Here is a 25,967-nt window from a genome sequence, read left to right on the forward strand (position 1 = left end):
TCCCCTCACCCCAAAGCACTCTTGGTTATACCCACCTCCTCCCCCTGAAATCCTGGCTACTCTCGGCCTCCAGGCAGTTGAGACTTTTCCTACCATTTATTCATGACTTTTCTCTGGTCACCCCTAAGCATTCCCTGAAGATCTGTCACTAGCCCCATCTCCTCCTCAGGCTCTCTCTTTCAGCAAGCATCCTCTCCTGTGGGCTCTGCATCTCTATTTAAAGATGTCTCCAGGGGCGCCTGGGTGGCTCAGTGGGTTAAAGCCTCTGCCTTTGGCTCAGGTCATGATCCCAGGGTTGTGGAATCGAGGCCCGCATTGGGGTCTCTGCTCAGGACGGAGCCTGCTTCCCTTCCTCTCTTTCTGCCTGCTTCTCTGCCTACCTGTGATCTCTGTCAAATAAATAAATAAATTATTTTTTTAAAAAAACACACAAAGATGTCTCCAACACCCATCTCTAGGGTTATTTTCCCTGCCAAGTCTCAGGACCCACTTTAAATGCCCTCCTGGATCGTTTCTTCTGAGTCTGGTTGGCACCTCAAACTCAACAAAAAATCACTGGGCACGTGATCACTAGGCTAAGGGAAGTCTGTGACTAAGACATTCAATTCTTGCACCTATAATAATTAAATTCATCTTCCTCCCCACCAATGCCAGAACTGTAGTTTATGTTTTATGCATTCCTGCCCAACACAACACCAGGGCATGAAACCTCAGTGCCTCCTGGTATGCTCCTCTCCCTTGCTCGCATAGCTAGTGGGCTGTGAGGGTCCAGATACTCACTGGGAAATCCCCTGTCCTCCAACAGCCTCTGTGCATCACCCACCACCAGGCCCTCCACACCTACTGTCTGGACCACTCAATGCAAATGATTCTTAGCTAATCCCACAGGCTCATCTCCGACCCATTCTAAACACAACAGTCTCCCAAAGGAGCAGTCTCACCACATCACTTCTCTGCTAATATCTAAAGCGCTCCCTACCCACACCTGAAAAAACTCAATCTAGTCTCCATGAACAGGTAGGTCCCCACCCACCCTTCCAAGCACTCCCTTCTGTGTATGCTCCACTTCAACAAAATGGAACCACAGTCTACTCACAACACCTGACCCATGGTTTTCCTGCCTTCCTGCTTTTGCTCAGTCTATTCCCTCTCCTAGAAACCCCCTTTGTCCACCCTTGGCTTTGCAAGTCCACATTGTGTCCGCATTGAAAAGCCTGGTCAAATACGATGATCTCCTGAAACCTTTTTTAAAACCAAGCCTTCCTGAAACAGAATCTCTCTCTCCATCCTCTGGTCCCCAGACCATTTTGATGGGAAGTGCCTTGTGCCTTGGTCTGGCTGATGTCTGTATCTGCCACAAAACAGAGTGCAAGTGTCTTGCACCAAGTCAATAAGAATTTGAGGAATGAACAGGTGGAGGACCCCTGCTGGTGTCTTTCTGTGTATGAACTGTTAAAATTTGAAAGGTTACATTCCACAAAGGCATCTCTGGCCTATTAACGAGAAAAATGAGTAGTTAACCACATGATCAGACAGAAAGCCCTGAGAAGCCAACCACTTCTCACACATATAATCGGCCTCCGCCTGGGTGTGTGTGTTAACAGCTGGGTTGAGTCCCACTGTGGGGCTTTCCTTTGTTCCTGGAAACAGTCTAGTTAACCCTTGCCAGTTTCCAATCAGTTTTTTTGACACAGCAGTACTTTTCATACTTCTTTTTTTTTTTTTTTTAAAGATTTTATTTATTTATTTGACAGAGAGAAATCACAAGTAGATGGAGAGGCAGGCAGAGAGAGAGAGAGGGAAGCAGGCTCTCTGCTAAGCAGAGAGCCCGATGCGGGACTCGATCCCAGGACTCTGAGATCATGACCTGAGCCGAAGGCAGCGGCTTAACCCACTGAGCCACCCAGGCGCCCACTTTTCATACTTCTGATTTCACTAGATTCTACAGAGACAATAAGCCCCACTCAGAAACGTCATTTAATTTCATGTTACACAGGAGTTGGGAAAAACCTGAAGAATTCACATTATAATTTTATCACCATGGCTCTGGTACTGAGAAACTATTTCCACAAAGCAGAGTCACACTGCCCTGCACATCTGGGGACCTCTCTGTGATGCGTGGCTGTAAATGCAGCTAGGAACTGTGATGTCACCTCTCCCTCCCCCACTGGGTAGGAGAAAAACTGGGGTAAAGAAGTCAATAGCCATTTTGGTGGAGGAAAAACAAATGGGCATCTCTTAACTGTCAATAAGAGAGAGATTTACTGTTTGGAAAGAAAACCTTTCCTCAAAAATAGACCATTAGGTTCCTTTGTAATGAATGTTGCTGTAATGAATGTTGCTGGTGAATTTACATTAACACATACCCCATTGTTTAAAATCATAGTATCACATATACCTTCACTATCACAATGATGGGGATGGTGCTGCTGCTTGGCTGGGGGCCCAAGACTGCACTACTCACAGTGGGGTTCATAATCACCACCTTCAGCCTCACCTGTGATCCCAGCTCATCTTAGCGTGAGGAACCTGAGGCCCACCCCAGGTCTGTTATATCAAAACCTGCATCCTCGGGTGACATCTGCACATTGTGTCTGAGAAGCAGTGGTCTCTATCACAGTGTTTCTGAAACTTTCCTTTGAATGAGAATCATTTGGGATGCTTATAAAACATACACACGTCCCCTAGCACCGACTCACAAAGTCTGAGACCAGATATGATAGTGATTAAATGAAATAGTAAATTTAATGACTGATGGGATGCCTGACACATAAAGGGTAAAGAACAAACTCTAGTCCTTCTGCCTCCTGCTGTTATCACCACTCACCAGTAAGGTGGCCAGATTTAGCAAATAAAAACACATGATGCCCAGTTAAACTTGAATTTCAGATAAACAAATAATATTTTAAGTGTATTCCGAATGTTGCATTAGACATACCTTTATAAAAATATTATTTGCTTGTTATTTATTTCAAATTCAAATTCACCTGGGCACCCTGTATTTTATCCGGCAACTCTACATCCTGATTTTGGAATATCTGGGAGAGGGGAGTGAACAGCAGAAAAGAGGGGAAAAGAGATCAGGCCCAGGTTATGGAAAGCTTGGAATACCATACTTGGGAGTTTAAGGCACTCTATAAACCAAACAGCAAACATTTGATCAAGGATGTGTTGTGACCCAAATCTTCCATCCCACTCCCCCAAGAATGATCTGAAGAACAATGACAAATAGTACCAAAAGCCAAACTTCCCATGTCCTTCCAATGCCTCCTCCACAGAACCTGAGCTTGGCTTCTGGACATCCTGTTTATCTGGTACAAAGCCTCACTTATAAAGTCAAGCAATTACCCAATAATTCTCAGTTCCTTCTCATAATCTATTTACTCTTGTTTAACTGATAATTCTTAACAACCTTGGTTATCTAGTTTCCTAACCCATAGCACAGACACATCAGGGGATAAGTTAGAGACAGTTAAAGTGGCAGCAGAGACAGGATGATAGAAAGGGATGAAGAAAAACTAAAGTATTACATAAAGAACAAAAATCAATACCCTGAACCATGAGGACACATTTAAATGATAGAAGATAAATTTAGAAATAATATAAAAAATTTCTGATTTTCTTTGAAGAAATGGGCTTAAACAAGAGCAGCTTTGGTTTTTGAGGAGTTAAACTTCATTTACCTAAAAAAATTACCTCATTTCTCAAACAAGTTACATAGCGTAGTCGCACATTTTAATCTAATGATTATCTTGACTACAAGCTTACTGAAAAATTGCCTACAAAATATTCTAGGTTATATTACTTGTTCCCTTATGATTTTTAAGTAACATAATTCATCTATATTCAAATCCCTCCCTATACCCTCAAATATTCCCCAAGATATTCAAGAATTTAGATTTTATTTATTTATTTTTTTGACAGAATGAAAGAGAGAGAGAGCAGGAGAGGAGAGAGGGTCAGGGGGAGAAGCAGACTCCCTGCTCAGCAGGAATCCTGATATGGGACTTGATCCCGGGACTCCAGGACTCCAGCAGTTGCCCAACCAGCTGAACCACCCAGGCGCCCCTAGAATATTCTTATGTAAGAAGCCACTATGGCAAACTCCACGCCCAGAATCAGCCTGGAATTTGTCAGGAAGAAAGCTACCAGTAGGAGCAGGCTACTAAGAACTTGAGCCCCGTCAGGACCCAGATTTCTGTGAAAAATGTAGGAAATGGCTGGAGAAGTTGCTCTGGGAAGCCATTTGTGTCCGTCCAGGACTCACTGCTAGGCCCAGCAGCGGCTCAAACACAGGAGACAGGTGAACTCTGGCCATCTCTGAAGATGGCTACAAGCACCCAACCACCTCCAAAACAACTTCCTTCAAATTGGGTTGTTTTTTTTTTTTTTCCCTTTTCCTTTTGAATTGTGTTAAATTTACACAACACAAAATTTGCCATTTTAACCATTTTTAACTGTACAATTCAGCTGCATTAAGTACATTCACACTGCTGTACAACCATCATCACCATTTTTCCCCAAAGTTTTTCATCATTCCAAGTAGAAACTCTAACTTTTGAGTAGTAACTCCTCATTCCCTCTCCCTTCCAGCCCCAGGTAATTCTAATCTACTTTCTGTCTGTGTGTATTTGCCTATTCTAGATAATTCCTATAACTGCAGTCATACAATCCTTTTTGTCCTTCTCTGTCTGGCTTATTTCCCTCAGGCATAAGGTTTTCAAAATTTTTTCATGTTGCAGTCTGTATCAAAGCTGTATCTTTTTTCTTCTAAGCAGTTCTTTTATGGTTTACTTTCTATTTGTTTTCTCTTGTTTGATTTTATATTTGGTTTCTGATTATTTAATGTCATCCTTCCTTCCAACTTTGAGCACTGCTAACCACCACATGGCTTCCTCCTGTCCATCCATCTCCTACATTAACTTGACAAGATGGAGATGCTGACTCCACCTCAAGGTGGTATCTTCCTTGCACTTTAGCTCACTGTTGTCAGGAAGCATTGTCCCCAAGGGATAGTAGCCTTGTTTTTCACATAGTTGGAACACACTGTGCTTTTCTGTTCTACCTGAATCCCTAGGAGAAGGAGTGTGTGTGAGTGTGTGTGAGTGTGAGTGTGTGTGTGTGTGTGTGTGTGTGTGTGAAATATCTTTGCCACACTGCCATGATTGAGCCTACAGAAGTAAAGTATGGCAATCTATAAGAATATGGTCTCAGAGTTGGGGGAGGAAAGTCCTAGCCTAAGGTCACAGAGATAAACTGGATTCTTGACTCTGGAGGTAAAAACACACTCCCCCCAAACTTCTCCCAAATATGCCCCAGCTCCTGCTCTCCCCATCCTGACCATGGTACCACCTGTGGGTAGATTTGGTTTTACTTAGTCACTGGGAAGGGTATAAAGAGACCCCATCCTAAAACCTTACCCTGTTTTGGGTCACAAACCTGGCCTCTCACCATCCATTCTCTTCTTTCTATAGGCACATTATGTGCATATTAAATAGGTTAACTGCAGATCTCTATGCTACATACCCTCAGCCTCTATGCAGAAAAGGGGCTACATACTTTATTCTCACTTTGGTTCATGCAAATCCCTCCCAAGGACTGAGCTATTCTTGGTAATGATTTTACTTAAAACAACTTTTTTCTCTTCTCTTTGAATGCTATAAATGCCTAAATTTAAATAACCAAAGACATCATGAATGTAATTTATTTTGTGTCTTGATCGTTGGTAATTCAAATGCTACAAACTATTCCCCAAAGGCTTGCTGCTCTGCAGAACCACAGAAATCTTAGTCTCCTAGAAGAATGTTGGGTTCCAACACTTATTTGGAAGTGTCTTATTAACATCCCGTCTTAGGGAAAGCAAAGCCCAACTTTCTCATCTTCTCTTCCTGACTTCACAAAGGGCCATACTGAATGTGAAGTATCCCCTTTCACTTCCCCTCTCTGAGCCTGATCCTACACTATACCCATCAAAGGAGCTCTCCCAAGCACAAACCAAGGGTGCTGTGTGGATGCAATGTTCATCTTAGCAACTCCAAGGCAATTTGCCCTTCAGAAGTGCCAGGTGCATGACTTCATCCTGTTCTCCTTGAGCTCTCCCCTGGGCATCAGGAAAGAACACACTCTTCTTCACCACCCACCCCAACTTTCTCTGATGTTCCTTGGTTAACCTGATAGTACAGATGCATGTTGGCCACTCCACCAAGCTCCAGCCTGGCCTCAGTGCAGGTTAGGAGGTCTTCTGTTTGACTGAAAACTCCCCTCATCAGAGGCATAGCTAGCAGAGTCCCTTGTCCTAAAGCAGGGCCTTCTCTCTTTCTCTCTCTCTCTTTTTTAATGGTAATTATATTGATGTCATTTATTAAGGACAATGGCGCAAAGTTACTAGAAGAGGCAGCATGAGCAAAAGATGGTGAGACAGGAAGATAAAGTGGACCGAGTATGAAACCTGTAACATGCTTGATCCCCTACCACCTAAGGGCACCCCATCCTGGCTTCTGCCCAGGGACCTTCCATCCCAGGCTGAGGGGCAGCCCTTCCCTCATATGCCATTTCTGCTAACTTTAGCGCTGGCTACCCTTCTTACCCTTGAGATGCCAGACACATAGGGAGTGTTAGCAGGATACCCTACCCATGATTAGGATCAGGGCAAATCTGAAAATTCCCCTCTGTACTGTCCTAGGGCTCTGAGCCTCACGGTTTCTCTCATCCCCACCCAGAGTCTCTGGGGCACCAGCCTGCCTCCAGAGGACGAGAAAAGGAGGCCTGTGCTCTTTACTTTTTTTCCAAAACAAAACTCAGCAATTTCTGGGCAACAAATACATGCATGCCACTGGTTGAGAGAGGGATTGAAGCTCTCTGATGATGGTGTCCCTTCCAGATCTACTCTCTCCACTTCTGTAGTTCTGAGACATTCAAATGTAGTGCCTTTACAAACATAAAGTCCCCCATTTTTCAACATTTCCAAAGTATTTTAAGTCAATGAGACTAGGCACATGATCTTCTAACATAAAGCCCATATTGATTTGACTATGCTTAGCACCCAACAACTGCAACTACTTGGGTGAATGTTTACTGAATTATATTTGCACCTCAGTTATGCTTTTCCTTTGATCTTTTCCTTCTTCTGAGTAATCTAAACCTGCCATAAGTTCTTGGAAGGGCAAGACCTTGGTTTCTTATCTTCCTCCTCCTTTTGAATCCCCTCAGGGTCCCCACTATCTGATGTAGAGCCCCAAATAATGGAGCCTCTTGGCACAGGAGGCTCCTCTATGTTAACTGAGAAAAGGTCCTCATCTAGGTGGATAAATGACAAAAAAGAATCTCCTTAGAGTATAAGAATTAGCAAAAGCCACCTTTTCTTATAGGCAGGTGGAATTACCCACAAGCCAGGGTAAATGGCTTGGTGAGTAGAAGGAAGGCTGGATTCCAGCACCTGTCAGGTGCTTTTGGGCGGGTTACAACTTGCACAACTGTTCATAGCAGCCCCACAGTGTAAGTTGGCTATGGAAAGTGCTTGCAATAGGATGTTAGGCATTTCTCAGCTGTCAGCTTCTCTGTTTCCAGGCTTTGTCTTGAGAGTGAAAAAATAAACTTGATGGCAAAAATAAACGATATTCCAACATGTGGACATATTTGCTCATTTAAGATTACATTTGTTAATGTAATAAAATACACACGACAAAATTTATTATCTTTAGCATTTAGATAACAGAGAGGTGTGAAAATAATTTAAAGACCATTATATTGTTTTTAAGCAAATTACTTGCATAAAAAACTGGAAAAATTCATTGTGTCTTCATCATTCTATATTTGACAAGAGATCTCAATTTTGAAATCAAAGGTAAGAACTATATCCAAAGATCTCTTTTATTTTTTCTCTCACAATCTTGAAAAAGCCAATAAGAATTTTCTAAGTTTAAGGTAAGTATGTCAGTTTGCAAAGATGTGGGCTGGGAATACTTACTTCAGGAATTTATCAGATTAACTCTTCAAAATGAATGTAATCAAACCATTTCCTACTCTCCAAAGCATTCTGCAGGAAGCTTAGGTCCTATAAAAGCTCTTGCTATGTAAGAATATTGAAAGGTTAGATTTCCCATGCAAGGGGATGATTGCATTTTCATGTTTGGAATTCAAACCTACAAGCCTAATTATTTGTAGTTATTAGGTGATTAACATTTCAGATTGCCCTATTTAAACCAACCTGTAATTAACAAATTCTCTAAACTGACAACAGATCAACAAGTTCTATTGAGACTTCAGGGAGAGTTCCACGCTAAATCAGGATATGTAAGGCCAGGACCACCAGTGGAATCAGAATCCTCATTCAGGAGTGCTCTAGGACATCAGGATACAAGGATCAGTTGTCAGGTTCAAAGCCGTATTGTGGAAAAAGCTCCAATGAGCCTCCAGGTGACAGAAAGGCGTTTACTATCACACTCTCACCATCCCAGAATGCTGCTCACTGGCAAGTTTCAGGAATGTGGCATGGAGCTTCTGTTTAATCCTATCCTGTGAAAGTGGATCACAGAATCTCGGGATGGAGGAATCTTTTCAGGCTACTTGGCCAACTCCACTAGGACATTAAAAACTTCACATCTCTCAGGAGAATATGAATGACCAAAGGAAATAAGACCCAGGAAGATAATGGCAACAAATTATTGAGTCTTCTTTTCCAATTTGGCAATAATGAATCCAAATAAGATTTTGCTAGTGTTGGTGGACAGGATGTTCTCTAGAAGCCAATAACTTTTTAATTCCAATTAGAATCACTGTGACAGCTTAGAGGCTAAACAGATCCAGAGGGTGTGTGCACGCACACACACACACACACACACACCCTGGACCTCAAACCTCCCTTCAAGACGCCAAGGCCGATGTCAATGACAAAGGGATTAGGCAGGGTACACAGCTGCTGTTCCTGAAATCTGCAGCCTACACTTTTAGGATACAAAGCATTTCCTTTTAAAACTTAGAACACATTTACAGAAATAGAAAAAAACACTCCTGAAATTCATAGGAAACCACAAAAGACCCTGAATAGGGTCATGAGAAGTCATGAGAAAGGAGAACAAAGAGGGAAGCATCACAATCCCTGATTTCAAGCTATACAATATTAGTTATAGTCACCAAAACAGTGTAGTACTGACATAAAAACAGACAAATAGACCAGTGGGACAGAATCAAAATAAACTCAAGCACATATGGTTGACAAGGGAGCAAAGAATACTCAATGGAGAAAAGATAGTCTCTTCAATAAACAGTGCTGGGATAATTGGATATTTACAGGTAAAAGAACAAATCTGGACCCATAATTTACAGCACTCACAAAAATTAACTCAAAATGGATTACAGATTTAAAAGTAAGACCTGAAACTGTGAAGCTCTAGGAGAAAATATATGAATAAAGCTTCTTGATATGGGTCTTGATAATGATTTTTGGATATGACACAGGTTTTTGGACATGACCAGCAACAAAATAAAAAATAAACAAGTGTGACTAAATCAAAGTACAAATCCTTTGCAGAGCAAACGAGCCATCAACAAAGTACAAAGAACACCTATGGACCAGGAAAACAGTATCAGTAAATCACATATCTGATAAGGGGTTAATATTCACAATATTTAAGAATTCCCACAACTCAACAGCAAAAAACAAATAACCCAATTTAAAAATGAGCAAAGGACCTGAATAGACATTTCTCCAAAAAAGAGATAAGAAAAGCCAATAAACATATAAAAAGAAACTCAACATCAGTGATCATTATGGAAATGCAAATTAAAGCCACAATATTACCTCACCCCTGTCAGAATGGCCGTCCAATAGGATGAGAGATAAAAAGTGCTAGCATGCACGGAGAGAAAAGGGAAACTTTGTGCACTGTTGGTGGCACTGTAAATGGGTACAGCCACTGAGGAACATAGTATGGAGGATTCTCTTAAAATTAAAAATAGAACTACCCTATGATCCAGCAATTCCTCTTCTGGGAATATATTCAAAGGAAACAAAAATTCTAATTAAAAAGATACCTGCACTCCCATGTTCATAGCAGCATTATTTGCAATGGGCAAAACATGGAAACAATCTTGTCTGTTGATGGATGCATTCATAAAGAAGTTATGGTGCAGGAGTGCCTTCAGGGCTCAGTGGGTTAAAGCCTCTGCCTTCAGCTCGGGTCATGATCCCAGGGTCCTGCAATCAAGCCCTGAATCAAGCTCTTTGCTCAGTGGGGAGCCTGTTTCCCCTTCTCTCTCTGCCTGCCTCTCTACCTACTTGTGATCTCTGTCAAATAAATAAATAAAATCTTAAAAAAAAAAAAGTTGTGGTGCGCACACACACACACGCACACACACTGAAATATTATTCAGACATTAAAACAAAACAAAACAACAACAACAACAAAAATAACAAGGAAATCCAACCATTTGCAACAACATGCTGGGACCTTGAAGGTATTATGCTAAGTGAAACAAGCCAGAAGAAGAAAGAAAAACACTGTATTATCTCACTTATATGTGGAATGTAAAACAACAATAACAACAACAAAAAATACCCAAAAACCTAAAAAAAAAAAAAAAATCACAGAAAAAGAGATCAGAACTGTGGTTACCAGAGGCCGAGGGAGAGGGGAAGAAGTAGGGAGAAATGGAGGAAGGTAGTCAAATGACGCAAACCTCCAACTATAAGATAAGAAAGTACTAGATGTAATGTACAGAATGATGATTCTAGCTAACACTGGTGTATGATTTACAGGTGACCCCTGAGCAACACAGGTTTGAACGATGTGGATTGAAGCTATCTGGGTTATACACAGATTTTTTTTTTTTATAGATACAGTACAGTAGAGTAAATGTATTTTCTCTTTGTTATGATTTTCTTGTCTCTAGTTTACTTTATTATAAGAATATAGTATATAATACATGTAACATACAAAGTATGTGTTAATAGACTATTTATGTTACCGGTAAGGCTTCCCCATCAACAGAAGGCTATTAGTAGTTAAGTTTGGGGGGAGTGAAAATTTACAAGGGGAGTTTTGACTATGCAAAGGGTCAGCACCTCTAACCCCCACGTTATTCAAGAGTCAGCTACCTAGGAAAGTTGCTAAGAGGGTTCTTATTCCTAAGTGTCCCCATAATGAGGAAACAATTTTTTGCCTTTTTTCCCCCTCTCTTTTGTTTTTATTGTATCTATAAGAATATGGACATTAGTTAAACCTAGTGGTCATCGTTTTACAATATATGCAAACCAAACCATCATGCTGTACTCCTTAAAATTATGCAGTGATGTATGCCAGTTACTTTTCAATAAAACCGTGAAAAACATACAGAGAATACCCAGATGCTAAAAGATCAAAGCTTGGACTAAAGCTAAGACTGCATCTTGTTATTAATCTGGATATACTGGTCTACCTGACAGCACTGGGAATGGGTGATACAGACTGAGTGAAAGGACTATTTCAATGAACAGTGAGCCAGCTTCTGTAATCTGTCTGCAGTTTTGTGGCAATCAGTAGTGAATGGGCCTAAAACAAAATGTATCTCAGAAGCTTGAAGCTTGTTTTGTTTTTAAAATATAGTCAGCTAAATATAAAGGAGTTAGAAATCTCAAAAGAATGTATCTTCCTTTGTTAATACCTAAAAGAATAAAGGAGCATGTGTAGGGATGGAGAAAGAGAAACTAGGGGTAGTTCAGGTCATCTCCATCCAGCTCAGGCTTCAAGGAAATCACCCTTTTTAGAAGTGGCAAACAAAATGAAAAAGAAAGAGAGAGAGAGAAAAACACTGTATGTTCCAAGGAATTCCATCACCTAGGTTCAGAAACTATAGAAAGAAAGGTTAAAAAACATGCTTCAGGTCTATTAGAGATTTGTGGGGTTTTTGTTTATTTGTTTGTTTGTTACCATTGTATTCCTTGAATCTAAAATCATGCCTGTCACATAATAAGCACTCAATACATTTTTGTTGAGTGAACATTATAGTTATCAAGAGAAGATATACAAATGCCAATAGTCTGACTTGATACAGTCAATAGCCAAGTATTGACTAAAAGGAAAATCACCCCTCTACTTCTAGTCAAAAATATATCTTAAATTCACAAAAATCCATATTTATTCTAGAATTATTTACAAATCTTTTTTTAAACTTCCAAGAGTTCAAAAAATGAAAAAAATGTCAAGTAAAATTGCATTCATATGTACAAATATATTCTCAATGCTTGATGTTCATGGTCTACCTCCATATCTGCCCAGTATGCCAATATTATACATGTTCTAAAAGAAAACTAGTATTACTCTAGGACATTTCTCCAGGAAACCCAGGGGACCACCCAAGTAGGCCACATAGGTGCCAGCTACTTCTATCCTGTCCTACTCTGGACCTCAGAACTACATGTGTCAAAACTGGACGTATCAGCACATCCTGAACAGATCCATCTTCAGAAACAGACTCTCAGTAGTCAACCTCACCAAGACAGATGGAAAAAAGCCAGAATGGACATTTGGTTAATTAAACCAAAAAAACCAAAATTGCCAAAAAGACTGGCATCCTTTGGCAAGCACATTCCTAATGGGTAAACTCTAAAAAAAGCTGAATTTGAAATCTTAAAGTGCTACGGAGCATGGAATTAGAACGAAATGTCTTTGCTACAGGAGTCATGCCTTCACAGACTCCAGGCTAATGTGGTTTTCCTTATAATAGGGATACATGTGGTCCCAAAAATACATAGGTTAAAATTTTTAGATCGGAGCATACCAATCCTGACAGCATTTAGAAGGGCACTGCCAACATGTACATCTATGACTTTCCCTCCTGTTGGTCCTCCACAACTAACGAAGTCCCATTTGAAACAACACATTCTTCCTTTGGATATATCAGTACCTTCAATGAGTTCTCAATGTGTTAATGGTCTCACAGACTGTCATTTCAAAGAGTTGTTGAGATTCTAATATGTACCAGGAACTGATCTGGATAGGGGGGAGATAGTACTTAACAACACAGACAAAAGCCCCTGGTCCCATGGGGCTTACATTCCCTCTATTTTACTTCTACTATTCTGCCTCTTTAAGATGACTTTGTACTATGGGTTGATTTCACATGTTAATTCTCAGAGAAAATCTTATTTCTCATTTGTGACTGTTACCATTATGTACTGTCTATAAATTCAAAAAGACAGAAAACAAAAAACAAAACCAGACAATATCCTCTATTAGGGTTTTAGAAAAGGGCGACAAAGGTCTAAGATGAACAGGTGATTACACTGTTGGAGTTCACAAACAAAAAGTGAATTTTAGATCATCCCTTGAGATACCAGAGTGGTATATTTCTGCTAGTAATTGAGAATATCATCTTCTCCTAGGAGTAAACCCAAACAAGAGGACTTCAAATGAAAATATTAGAGAACTGGAAAGAAACATGGGATGAGGAGCTGGGAAGTATGTTCCACAGTCTGCCTTCCCCAGTACGCAGCCCTGGACTAGGCAAGTTGCCCACATGCCCAGAGCACCTCCCCTCACTTTTAAGACGACAGGGTCTGCCTAAATCCCTAAGGCACCAGCCACTGGGGAATACCATGATCTCCATCCATATTAGGAACCAATCCTTACTCATCTTAATCTCCCTTACAGGGCCTTGGGCCATGCCCCCCACACAGAGCCACTGCATAAATACCTCTTACTCCAACACAGAACCTATTGTAACGTCAGAGTGGCAGCTAATGTCACTGACCGTCCAGATAAGACGTTTAAAATTTTGTGCCGTTCTTTAGCTGTTAAACCTATTAGTCACCTAGCCTTGTTCACTTTGTGGGTCTCAAGAGCCATTTGCATAGCCAAGAACTTCACTGCCTGAACTGAGAGACCCTTTGCAACCTTTCCTGTACCACACTGCAGCACTCAAGAGTTACAGGCCTCTTCCTTTTCCCAGCAACTTCCAGGCCTCCCCACTCTCCTGGCTGCTCCTCTTACTCGGGCTTCTCTTTCTCAGTCCTCCTCTTCACCACCAGACCCATAAACAGCGTTCTGCAGGATGTTGCCAGCCTCCTGGTGAAGGTCACTGGCAGTGTCATCTTAAATGAGATGGCTCACCAACCAACTATGCTTCAGCCCAAACGGAGAGTAGCCCAGCGGCTCTATGGACACCCCCAAGGATCTCGCAGAAAGAAGTCTAAATCCAACTCTTCATCCTTCTTCCTCATGTTAAGACCAGTACTCTGCATTACTTAGATGAGTCACCTTCTTTTCATCAACTGTCTACTTGCTCCACTGTCTGAATTAATCAAGGACCAATCCTTGCTAACTCCACCCTCTGGAATTGCCTTGAAATCCTTGCCTTTTCCTCACCACGTTGGTGAGTTCCTAACCCTTTCTGTGGCCTCTCAACCTCAAGTCTCCTTATTTACACGTCTCTCCCAGCTGTTGGTACTTGCCTCTTTGTACCACTAACCTGTAGGCACTTGTGCGTTCTCTGTACTAGACTGTATTCTTTGACATAGAAGCCTTGTTGTACTTGCCCTATTACCCCCTGTGATATGACACTGTGCTGTGCACTTAATTGCTCAATAAAAAGACTTTGGCAATAAAGCATGGATTATCTTAAAGTGACTGCACTCATCCCCTCAAAGAGCAACTTGTTGGATAATTAAATATTTACTCTAATTAACAATGTTATACATACACACAGACCACACACATAGAGACATGCACACACAAGACACTCTTAAGTCCCTTTAAGTCAATCTTCTAGCAAACACCAAGAGATGACTGATCTCCCAAATAACTGAGACATACATTGGTTCCTATTTTTCATTCCTCACCTTCCTTGACGAAATGACAGAACGCTCAGTAGCAAATGAGAAATTATTTTGCAAATCTATACTCCTCAAACACCACCAAACATGGGCCATGCATCTTTCTTGTATTTTGATCCCGCTGCTGTGACTTAGTGTGATAATCATATTACAAAGCTATTATTTGATGAAATGAAAACGGCAAAACAATTTCAATGCCTGCCCCGAAAAAACTCTGTTAGAATGCAATTATAAGTGAAATTACAATGGCAAAGTAATTAAAATGCAAGTCTGGGAGGGACTGTTACAAAACCATTAAAATGCTTCTGCTGAGGACCCACAACATTGAGTGAAACCATACACTCCCAGGGACACATTTTTAACTCACTAAAGCAGCCAATATTCATGAGAAGATGAAAATATCTGTGTTGCGGTTGTTCCACGGCATTCTCTGCACTTCTGGGTGCCACCTGGGGGTGTGTAACATCATTGGGATTTACAGGTTTCTGGGATAGACTGGTCAGGGCACCATGGCAATACTGTGCTTCCATCCCACACTAAGCATAGTTTAGATTTTCCTGGAACGTTTCCAATATAAAAGCTAGGATCACAACATGAAAAGATGTTTGTGGTAAAATTTAGTTTGCAATTATTAAATATGTGTGTGCATGTATTTCTTTCTTTTTTTTTTTTAAAGATTTTATTTATTTATTTGACAGACAGAGATCACAAGCAGGCAGAGAGTCAGGCAGAGAGAGAGAAGGAAGCAGGCTCCCTGCTGAGTAGAGAGCCCGATGCGGGGCTTGATCTCAGAACCCTGAGATCATGACCTGAGCCGAAGGCAGAGGCTTAACCACACTGAGCCACCCAGGTGCCCCTGCATGTATTTCTAAGGCTCTAGCTTTCTAAAATGTTCTGTTGATATATTCCTTTTGCAAAATCTTGATAAAAGGTTTTGATGTCCAGACTTACGGTAGATCTATGTGCCCACCAAAGAAAAAACCAAGATAAAATATGTGCACTAGATACACAAGGGATACACTGAAAGGATCAATTTGACAAATGACTACCGACCCTCCTCCGAATTATGTTCTGCATTTTGATGGCTGAACACATAGATGAGTCTACCAGGAAAAACACGCAAAATGTGCCCCATTCCCCCATACCCTCTCTCCCTCACTGTCTGCTTCCACAGATCTATCTCGCTCAGTTAAGTGACTATAAAAATAGATGTTAGAAGGAAGTGATATAAAGAAACAGCTGTTAAAGGAATAGATATAAATCCTTTTCTCATTCATGATTATCTCTCTCACAACGTCACAGAGCAGGTTAGAAAATGGCATTTTGGGGCACCTGGGTGGCTCAGTTGGTTGAGAATACAACTCTTGATTTCAGCTCAGGTCATGATCAGGGTGGCGAGATCAAGCAAGGGAATAAGTGGGAACATTGACTCAGATCTTGTAACAAGGTAAACCTTGTAGCTTAATTTTATTTAATTAAATCAATTAATTAATTTACTTATTTTTTTTTAGAGAGAGGCGGTGTGTGTGCAAAGCATGTGCAGAAGGAGGGGCAGAGGGAGGGGTGTGGGAGAGAGAGAATTCCAAGTAGACACCACACCTACCACAGAGCCTGACATGAGATTGTGACCTGAGCCAAAATCAGGTATCAGACACTTAACCAACTGGGCCACTCAGCTGCCCCATGGTAACTTTAAAACAAAACTCAAATCGGCTATCTAGATATTTTATAGGGAGGTCATATTTTTATACATATAATTTAGATATTAATACGATTTGAAAGAGATTTTTAAAATCATATGAGGAAGTCTTCCCAGTTTAGGCACAAAGGAATGAACTTTGAAAAAGATAGAAAATGTAATCTAGAGAAAATTCTATGACTAAGACTAAGTGAAAAAATAAACAAGCAAACATACACATAGATTATAGAAAAAAAAATTAGCAGGGTCCCCGAAGTATTTAAATTGTAGTACTTCACATAAAATTTGAAATGTGAAATCACGTTTGTCAGAATTTTCTAGAATTAATCTCTATATTTAGGAAACTACTCAAATAGGTTTTCACATAACAGCTTTATTAAATTCCCAGGGCATATCTCTGGAAGTTAATAAAGGAGAAACCAATAAAACATTTGTAATATGATAAGTTAAAATCTATTTAACTTTGAAATGCATAAAGAAATGAGTTGGATTGATGGATGGACAGATGGTAAAGAAAATACGGTATTAAATGTAACCTCTAGGATCTGGGTGGTGGATATATATGGGCATCCTTGTACAATATTTTTAATTCTTCTGTATGTCTAAAGTTTTTCATAATAAAATGTTGGGGGAAAAACGCACTGCTCTAGAGGGAAAGTATTTATTCTATCTGTTAACTGTGCTCAATAAATAATCCAGGTTCAGAATTTGTCTCATTGACATGGTACACTCACCTAGCCATCCGGATCCTGAATTTGGAATGCACAAGTCTGTTTCAGCACTGGGCAACACGAAGCCAACAACAAACACCTCCACACCATCCGCCATAAGGGCCATGCCCAGGACAAAGAATAGGGCCCACTGGAAACGACCATGACCACACTCTTGGATTATCAGCTCATACTGCTGGGCTAGTTCCTCCTCATCAGCTTTCCTCTCTGACTCCAGCTCCTGCCGGTCCTTGTGCACATCTCCTTTGGGCTGCCCCACGGACACAATGCTGTCCTTCCCTTGGTTCATACCGGGGATGCCCTGATACTCTCCTTCATAGATTTCATCATCTTCATCATGACCCTCTGTAGCTTCACTGGAGCCTTCATCATCATTGGCCTCCCCATCGTAAGTCTCTCCAGGCGGGTAATAGTCATCGTCCTCCTCATCTTGGAACCGACTATAGGACCTCTGTGTGTATTCATCCTGGGCCCGGTCCACTGCTTGATTTACCTTCTTTACTGTTTGTTTCTTCACCTCCCGGGCAATGTCCTTGGCACCCTTCATCAGTGAAGTCCTATCCTTGTAAGAGTCTTCCATCTTATCTCAACCGAAGGCGACTGAGAAAATGGGAATTTTTCAGATTCTGATCAGTGGTTCGGCCCTGACTGCATCATCCACATTGGGGTCAAAACAGAACTGCAAAAGAAGAAAAACCACATGAAACCATTATTATTCCTTTCTTATCTTTTTTTTTTACCATTTATTTCCTAGTCTCTTTTCACTGTTCCCTCAGACTAAGACACAGAATTAGCTTTTCCTTTCTTTCATCTTACTGTCCACATGCAACAAACAACAGTTCTCTGCTCAGGTGTGATCAGCTCTTGGAATACTTAATGGGTTTTACTGTTGTTATTACTATTATTATTTGGTGTTTAAGGAACTCTGTCCCCTGAGAACTTTGATAGAATACACAGGCATTCCCCAGAGAGTAAAACAGGACATCTGGTACCTCTAAAAGTACATCTAACACATTTTGTAAGTGTTATAAAGATATACTCTGATTGAGAAAAACAGTATTGCTCAGAGACATACACAGATTGCAAAGGCAAAACTAGAATAGGAGAAGAATCCCATCTGACCTTATTTCACAATAGTGAAAAAAAAAATCGCAGGTAAGCAGCCCTATACACGATGCTTTTGAATCATATGCATTTCCCCTCTACTTTCATTATCTCTCCTTTCAATAAATAACAAAGACTCATATGGCACCCAAAGCCACAATGGAGTATTTCCCCCTAGTACAACAATCAGATCAGTGAGAAATGGGCAGAGTTCATCAAATGATTTCAGATACCTTTGATAAACATTGGATTAGAACATATGGTTTGTCTAGTCGAGGTCTGTCCTTTCAGAGGCCACCTCCAGGCCAGCAGGGACAGGTAAGCCACATGCCATGTCCCTTCACAACCCCACCCTGTCAATACTTCAGGATTTGTCTCTTATCTTCTTTGTCTCTGGACACACACACCCCCCTTGTCCTACTGCCACTCCAGTTAACTGCTGTTTTGGATACCCGAGTCATGGGTCTCCCATGACCCACCATTTGGTTTTCTTTCTCACTGAGTGCACCCTAGATCTTGGCTTACATTCAGGCTGAACACATGGGAATTGATCTTTCACTTGTCCACTGAGCTCTCCCCTCTGGTGGTCCACCATTGTAGAGAGGGGATATAAATGTGAGAGAGTCCTTCTCCTCCATCATTAACTCCCCAAGCTCTACTCTGTGGCAGCACTCCAAACCATGAGTTATGTAATAGCCACTTCTACCTTCTTTTTGCACCCAGTACAAAACACTTGATAAGTAGCTGTATAAACATATACTTAAACGGCTCATTCAGACATCACAAACAAACCCAGCAATAAAGACAAAAAGATGTTTGTTTATAAATGGACTGTGCATCGTTACCACTGAATAACTGTGAATGCCCAGGAGGCAAACAGAAGCATGGTTCTGCATAGGCCTGTGTTTTGGAAGACAGCAAAGTGAAATTAAAATAAACATATGATTATGAGCTTTTTTGCCAAATGTCTTAACAGAGGGCTGTATGACCCCCCCCCCTTTTTTCTTTTTCCTCCCCCCCCCCCCTTTTTTTTCTCTTGGAGAGCTGAGAGTCAGGGGAAGGGAGAGATGGGAGGATCCTTGAGCCAATTAAGAAAAGATGAGCAGGCAGTTGGAAAAGAGTTTGAGGATGGAGGCTCAGAGACTCAAATCGTATAACTCTGTTTCAGGGTGAGTCACTGAGTTACACCACAGAATATGTGCCAGACATCATTTTAATAAAAAACAGCTTGATTTTGTGTATACCCTGTGACAGACATCATGCCAAGAAATTTATATACATTTTTAAATTCTTTTACTTAATTCTTACTTCAATCCTCCAAAATAGGTATTATAGTCTCCATTATACAGGTGGTAAGATTAAGGCTTATTGAGATTAAGTAAATGGCCCAGGGTCACGTTTGTCAGCGAAGACACTGGGACTCCAACTCAGAAGGTTCTGACCCCAAAGCCTTGACCCTTACCCATCTCTGCTTCACCCAGTACTCTTGCTAAGGGCTTAGTAAACATAGTAGCATTCTGATACCTTGGTTGCCTATACAAAAATTGTTTTACAGCCTCTTGCCTAAATCACCTTGTACGTTCTGAAACAAGGGAAATTACTGTGATATCTTCACTCATGATAGGCTTTATATGGGTAATAATTCCAAAATATGGTCTTGTTTGTTCAGATTAACCATCCCAACATGATAGCTGTACTTCAAAAGATAATCCTATAGTCATTCCAAACATGACAAAGATGTCAGCGGGCAAGAAGGGCAGGAAAGAAGGCCAGACAATGAACCCCCAACCGCCTCCAGTCAAGTGCAACCGCCTGTTCCCTGTAACTCAAGGTGGTGTACTTTTCCATGAAATAAGGATAATGACAAAACCACTTTGCAGAGTTGTGAGGATTAATAAGTGCTCTTTACACTGCGTCCAGGAGAAAATTTGGCATATATTAAATGATTTTAATTCAGGTTCCCCAGAAACAGAACCCGGGGTAAGGAATCAGGTGCGAATCATTTATTAAGAGGAGTTGATAAAGGAAGGGACAACTGAGGCAAGACAGTTTTAGGGAGGATCCTGGGGGGCGAGCTTCAGCCTCTGCTCAGAGTTATTCCCACTCAAGGCAAAGGTGTGGGGCTTTCATGCTCCCACTCCCACCCATTGTTGGCTAAGGGCCACCCAGGGCAGGGATGAACTGCAGGCACTTCTGGCTCTCTGCACCCAAAGCTAGGCAGTTCCTCAGGACCCAGGGATGGTCCTCTGAAGGGGTACAGGTGCTGGCTGGTGGAAGCAAAGGCCCACAGGAGCCAGGAGAGGAGAGCGGAGAAAATGAAGGGGATCCCAGAATATCAAGGCAGAGCAGTCACAGTATCTCCTGCAATAAGAACTGAATAACTACTTATTTAGGTGCCCTGCTAATCACGCTAAGCAACAGGTCCCACAGCTGATTAAAACCTTATTTATAGAAGTGGCTGTTACAACCAAAGAATATTTACAGCACAGCTTATCTGAGATATTTAATGACATGCACAAATCAGCCTTATCTCCATGTGTGTGACAATCATTTTGCCCAAATAATAATTTGTACACATAAATGAGAGCTATTCTGGCAAAAAAGAATTTCAGTTCTTTTTTTTTCCCTTTGATAATTCATGTCACAGGGCGTACATTCGCTCACATCACATATCATATCAAAACCATCCTACATGTGTTCCTGTGACACACAACCCTCCCAACACACACACACACACACACACACACACACAGATGTTTCTCTCAGTTTCCCCACACTGTCCCCGAACCTCTAGTCCTTCCTTCTGCTTTAGCCCTCAGCACCACCATCATCAAAAGATGTGGGAGAGATAGCTCCTCCTCACCATAACGTTCTGGGATCTACCAGATACTGGGAAATTCCACTATTTTTTTTTTAAGATTTTATTTATTTATTTCACAGACAGAGATCACAAGTAGGCAGAGAGGCAGGCAGAGGAGAGAGGGAAGCAGGCTCCCTGCTGAGCAGAGAGCCTGATGCGGGGCTTGATCCCAGGACCCCGAGATCATGAGCTGAGCCGAAGGCATAGGCTTAACCCACTGAGCCACCCAAGCGCCCCTAGTCCACTACTTTTAATAAGGGTATTTATGGAACTTTGAAGTCATTGGGCACACATAGAGTAATGACAGTAATAATAAAAGCTCACCCATTTTTACATTGGCCCTGTGCTATGCACTTCAGAGGTACTATCACAGAACAGGGATTTTAACAACAGTCTTAATGCTATTTAAATCTCTGTTTTACAGATGGGAAAATCAAAACCTACCCAGTAAGAATTCACACTTACACTAAAACTATCAGCAATTAGCAGAAATGGGAGCCAGGGGGGTAACAGAAATCTGATACTGCAAAGTTGGGGCAAAAGACAGCCCTACCTGCCACACCCAGATGATAGAAACGCTCAAAAGTATTTGCAGGTCTCCAGCATGTTGGGCTTGGAGGGAGGGGTCATTATCTAACAACCCTCCTTCCCTCCTAAGTTCGGATCTAAAGGAAACATTCAACAGAGTAGATAGTGATCAGTTACCAGTTCATGGAGAATCGTGCCCACACTTCATCCCCAATGCCCCACCTTCTTCCCAGTCCTGGGACTCAGCACCACACAGGACTCATACTGGAGGGAAGGCTGTCTGGGGAACTTTCCACGCTGCAGGAGTAGCAGACCTGGGTAAGCACCTCCATGGGGCTGAGGCCGCAGTTCGCCTGAGAAATTCGTCCTTCTTTCTTGGGGAGGAGTCAGGGTATGTGTATGGTGGGAAAGGGAGAAGCTGCAAGTGTTTTTCCACATCTGTCTCTCCTGGGGAGAGTGGAAATCCCTGTACTGGAGCAGAGGTTGAGAAGTGGGGAATAAAACTTCACCTTAAGTCAGTGCTATATAATTTGGTCAGGACTATAACAAAGCACACCAGACACCCCAGTGAGAACTTTATCACTTTCCACCTCTTAGGAGATAGAACATAAAACTAATTCTATGTGATGACATTATAGTAATGTCATAAAATAGAGCTTTGTTAAAACAGAAAGGCAGTGACATAAACATTCAAATTGCAACAAATATTCCAGAAGTATTTTGAGGAACTCTATAATGCATTAGTCCAAACTAACATGCACTTTCATCTATGATTTGTGTCAGAAAGAAAGGCAATTCTTAGTATTCACCACCCACCTTGCATGCAGGGCTGATTGTAAACAACTAGATACCTCTTTATAATGGCTATTTCACATGTCTAAAGATAACGATTTTTTTAAAAGGCTTAAGATCAGTTTCATCGAGGAATAATTTACATTGAATAAGATGCTCTGGTGATGACTAAAAGAACAGAGTGCAACAGATACGGTGCAGATTACCAGATTATGAAGACGCTTATTCTGGCAGAAACATTGGTTGAAATGCTCATTCAGCACAGGCTTGAAACCTCTGGACCTTATAGTAACTGTCAACAAAGAAGATCAGCATATCTGAGCTCTGGACTTTGGTGGAGAAAGATAAGATGATGGGCATGCTTTGGAGAAGCTCTAGATATTATGGAAAAAGTCTACACCACTACTACATATAGTCAAACCTTGTGCAAGAGATACTATTTGAAGGTGACCAGAGTTAAAATTCAGAAATACATATCTGCAGTGAGACAGCATTCTGAAAAGAAGATTTTGGGAGGGAGGAGAGGACAATGCAGATAAAGAATATACTGATCCATCATCCCAGCCTGTCCAAATCTTCAAAATCAGACATTTTTCACTTAAGAATGCTGCTTGTCGGGGAGCCTGGGTGGCTTGGTGGGTTGAGCCTCTGCCTTTGGCTTGGGTCATGATCTCAGGGTCCTGGGATCGAGCCCCACGTCGGGCTCTCTGCTCAGCGGGGAGCCTGCTTTCCTCTCTCTCTGTCTGCCTCTCTGCCTCTTGTGATCTCTCTCTGTCAAATAAACAAATAAAATCTTAAAAAAAAAAAAACAAGAATGCTGCTTGTCCTCCAAACCCTTAAATTTATCTGTAAATATGTATAAATTCCTATTCTTTTAGTGATTTCCTTTCATTATTTCTCAACCTAATCATAGCTTCCAGTTAAGCATAGTTTCCTTTGGGCATTCAATCATGTCTTACATTTATCCATGAGTGCAACGATCTTCCCTATTAGAACGTAAGCTCTGTGAAAACAAGAACTTAGTAAAAGAAAGTGCTATAAAGCAATGTTACTGAATGAGGACACAAGCAATGTAAGGGGGCCAACTCTCTGACTGCCCCTTTCTTCATGAGGGACTTGCCTGGATCGACATTTCCCCCAAAGTGTAGTCTGCAGTATGTGGACCTACAAGGTGATCTGAGTGGAGAAAGTTCTATGGGCAAATAAATTTGGGAAGTCTCTGTCTCATAATAGGTCCTTCTCTAGAAGTGTCACACACAGTTTAAGCTTTTTGTAAAGACCCTTGTTTAAATGTGTTATCCAACCATTTCCCAAACTATTCTGACAGAATGTCCCCACTCTCAACAGGACACCAACAAGCAGTCCAGTATTAAAATAAATGCCAAGATCCTTCTAAATCCCAACATGTCTAGGAACTTTTGGGTGGCTCAGTCAGTTAAGCCTCTGCCTTCAGCTTAGGTCATGATCTCGGGTCCTGGGATTGAGCCCACGTAGGGCTCCCTGCTCAGCAGGGAGTTTGCTTTTCCCTCTCCCTCTGCCCACCACTCTGCCTACTTGAATTCTGTCAAATTAAAAAAAAAAAACTAAATTTTAATATGTCTATTAAAAAATACCATAAAACTCACTAATTAGAATTAATGGAGAAAAGCAGGATGGAAGGCAGAAATTCTACATTAAAATAATATTTTTAAATGAAATACAGTATTTCAAGTCTATCAAAACTGAAATTAAGCTTACAAAATATAATCTCTTACAAGATATTTGCTACAAAAATAAAGAGTATTTAGCATATCTGCATATTTTTAAGTAATAAGTCATTCAGAGACCTGGAAATTTTTATTTTAAGTATATTAACATTCTTTTTATGCAATTTTTAAAGAAGATTTTATTTGAGAGAGAGAGAGAGCATGCACAAGCAGGAGGAGTGGCATAGTTTTCATAATAGAAAAAATGTTACTTGAGGCTTTCACTTGCATTTTTTCACGAGTGTACAGTGGCATTTTCCAAAGGTTACGTGTGTGGTGACATCATTTCTCTAATGAAATGTGTACTTGGGAATTTCTTGTGTTATAAAATTAAGTTCCTTGGATTTAATTTCTAAAGCGGTAAGTACCAATAGGTACAACCAACAAAAATGAAAGTTCTTTTGTTCTTAATAATTTTTAAGAGTGAAAAATGGTTATGGAGGCCAGACCAAATTCAGAATTATGGTTCTAGAGGAATCCTCTCCTGATTGAACCTGGAGATGTAGAGGTTTTCCTTGAGAGTTTGTTTTTTTTCCAGTAGGGTTTGGTCAGGTTTGCCCCTCCTTGAGCCCCAAAAGGTTCACAAAAGGCTGAACTGTTTTCTATCAGTAGCTCAGCTCTGGATTTCCATATTTCCAGAGATACCGGTAAGCTCAGGGTTTCCATCTCAGGTGGAAATCCAAGCCTTGTCTAGGGCAGGCAGTTGTGGACTGTCTTCTCTTCCAGGTGGGAATGGGCAGTGTGCGCCTGCTGACATGTGCTGGTCACAAGTTGGAAGGCACAGTGTCATCTCCCACACACTGCTATGTCTGCACTTTCCATTTCTGAGACATGACAAACTTCTTTTTCTTTCTTTTGAGGTCAGCTATTTATTATCAAAATAATATTTTGATGGCTAAAATCAACAAGACAGGAAATGACAGATGCTGGAGAGGATGTGGAGAAAGGGGAACCCTCCTACACTGTTGGTGGGAATGCAAGCCACTCTGGAAAACAGCATGGAGGTTCCTCAAAATGTTGAAAATAGAACTGCCCTATGACCCAGCAATTGCACTACTGGGTATTTACCCTAAAGATACAAACGTAGTGATCCAAAGGGGCACGTGCACCCGAATGTTTATAGCAGCAATGTCCACAATAGCCAAACTATGGAAAGAACCTAGATGTCCATCAACAGATGAATGGATCAAGAAGATGTGGTATATATACACAATGGAATACTATGCAGCCATCAAAAGAAATGAAATCTTGCCATTTGCGACAACATGGATGGAACTAGAGCGTATCATGCTTAGCGAAATAAGTCAAGCAGAGAAAGACAACTATCATATGATCTCCCTGATATGAGGAAGTGGTGATGCAACATGGAGGCTTAAGTGGGTAGGAGAAGAATCAATGAAACAAGATGGGATCGGGAGGGAGACAAACCATAAGTGACTCTTAATCTCACAAAACAAACTGAGGGTTGCTGGGGGGAGGGGGGTTGGGAGAAGGGGGGTGGGTTATGGACATTGGGGAGGGTATGTGCTTTGGTGAGTGCTGTGAAGTGTGTAAACCTGGTGATTCACAGACCTGTACCCCTGGGGATAAAAATATATGTTTATAAAAAAATAAAAAATTAAAAAAAAAAAATAATATTTTGATATACTATCCATGTAGGTGAAATAGAGTTTAGCCTCTGCTCAATCTACCATCTTGA

The 25,967-nt window shown here is 41.1% G+C and overlaps 1 protein-coding gene across 1 annotated transcript in view; it reads right to left on the minus strand.

The window, feature by feature from the left end:
• SV2C (synaptic vesicle glycoprotein 2C) overlaps window positions 1-25,967 on the minus strand; it is a 220,724-nt gene that overhangs the window by 154,477 nt on the left and 40,280 nt on the right. The window contains exon 2 of the mRNA XM_082724783.1: window positions 17,243-17,918. Within this exon, the coding sequence (XP_082580909.1) occupies window positions 17,243-17,819 (577 nt within the window). The 5' untranslated portion in view covers window positions 17,820-17,918. The remainder of the gene's footprint in view (window positions 1-17,242; window positions 17,919-25,967) is intronic.

Source organism: Mustela nivalis, assembly GCF_964662115.1.
Source record: "Mustela nivalis genome assembly, chromosome: 3".
Taxonomy (NCBI): Eukaryota; Metazoa; Chordata; class Mammalia; order Carnivora; family Mustelidae; genus Mustela; species Mustela nivalis.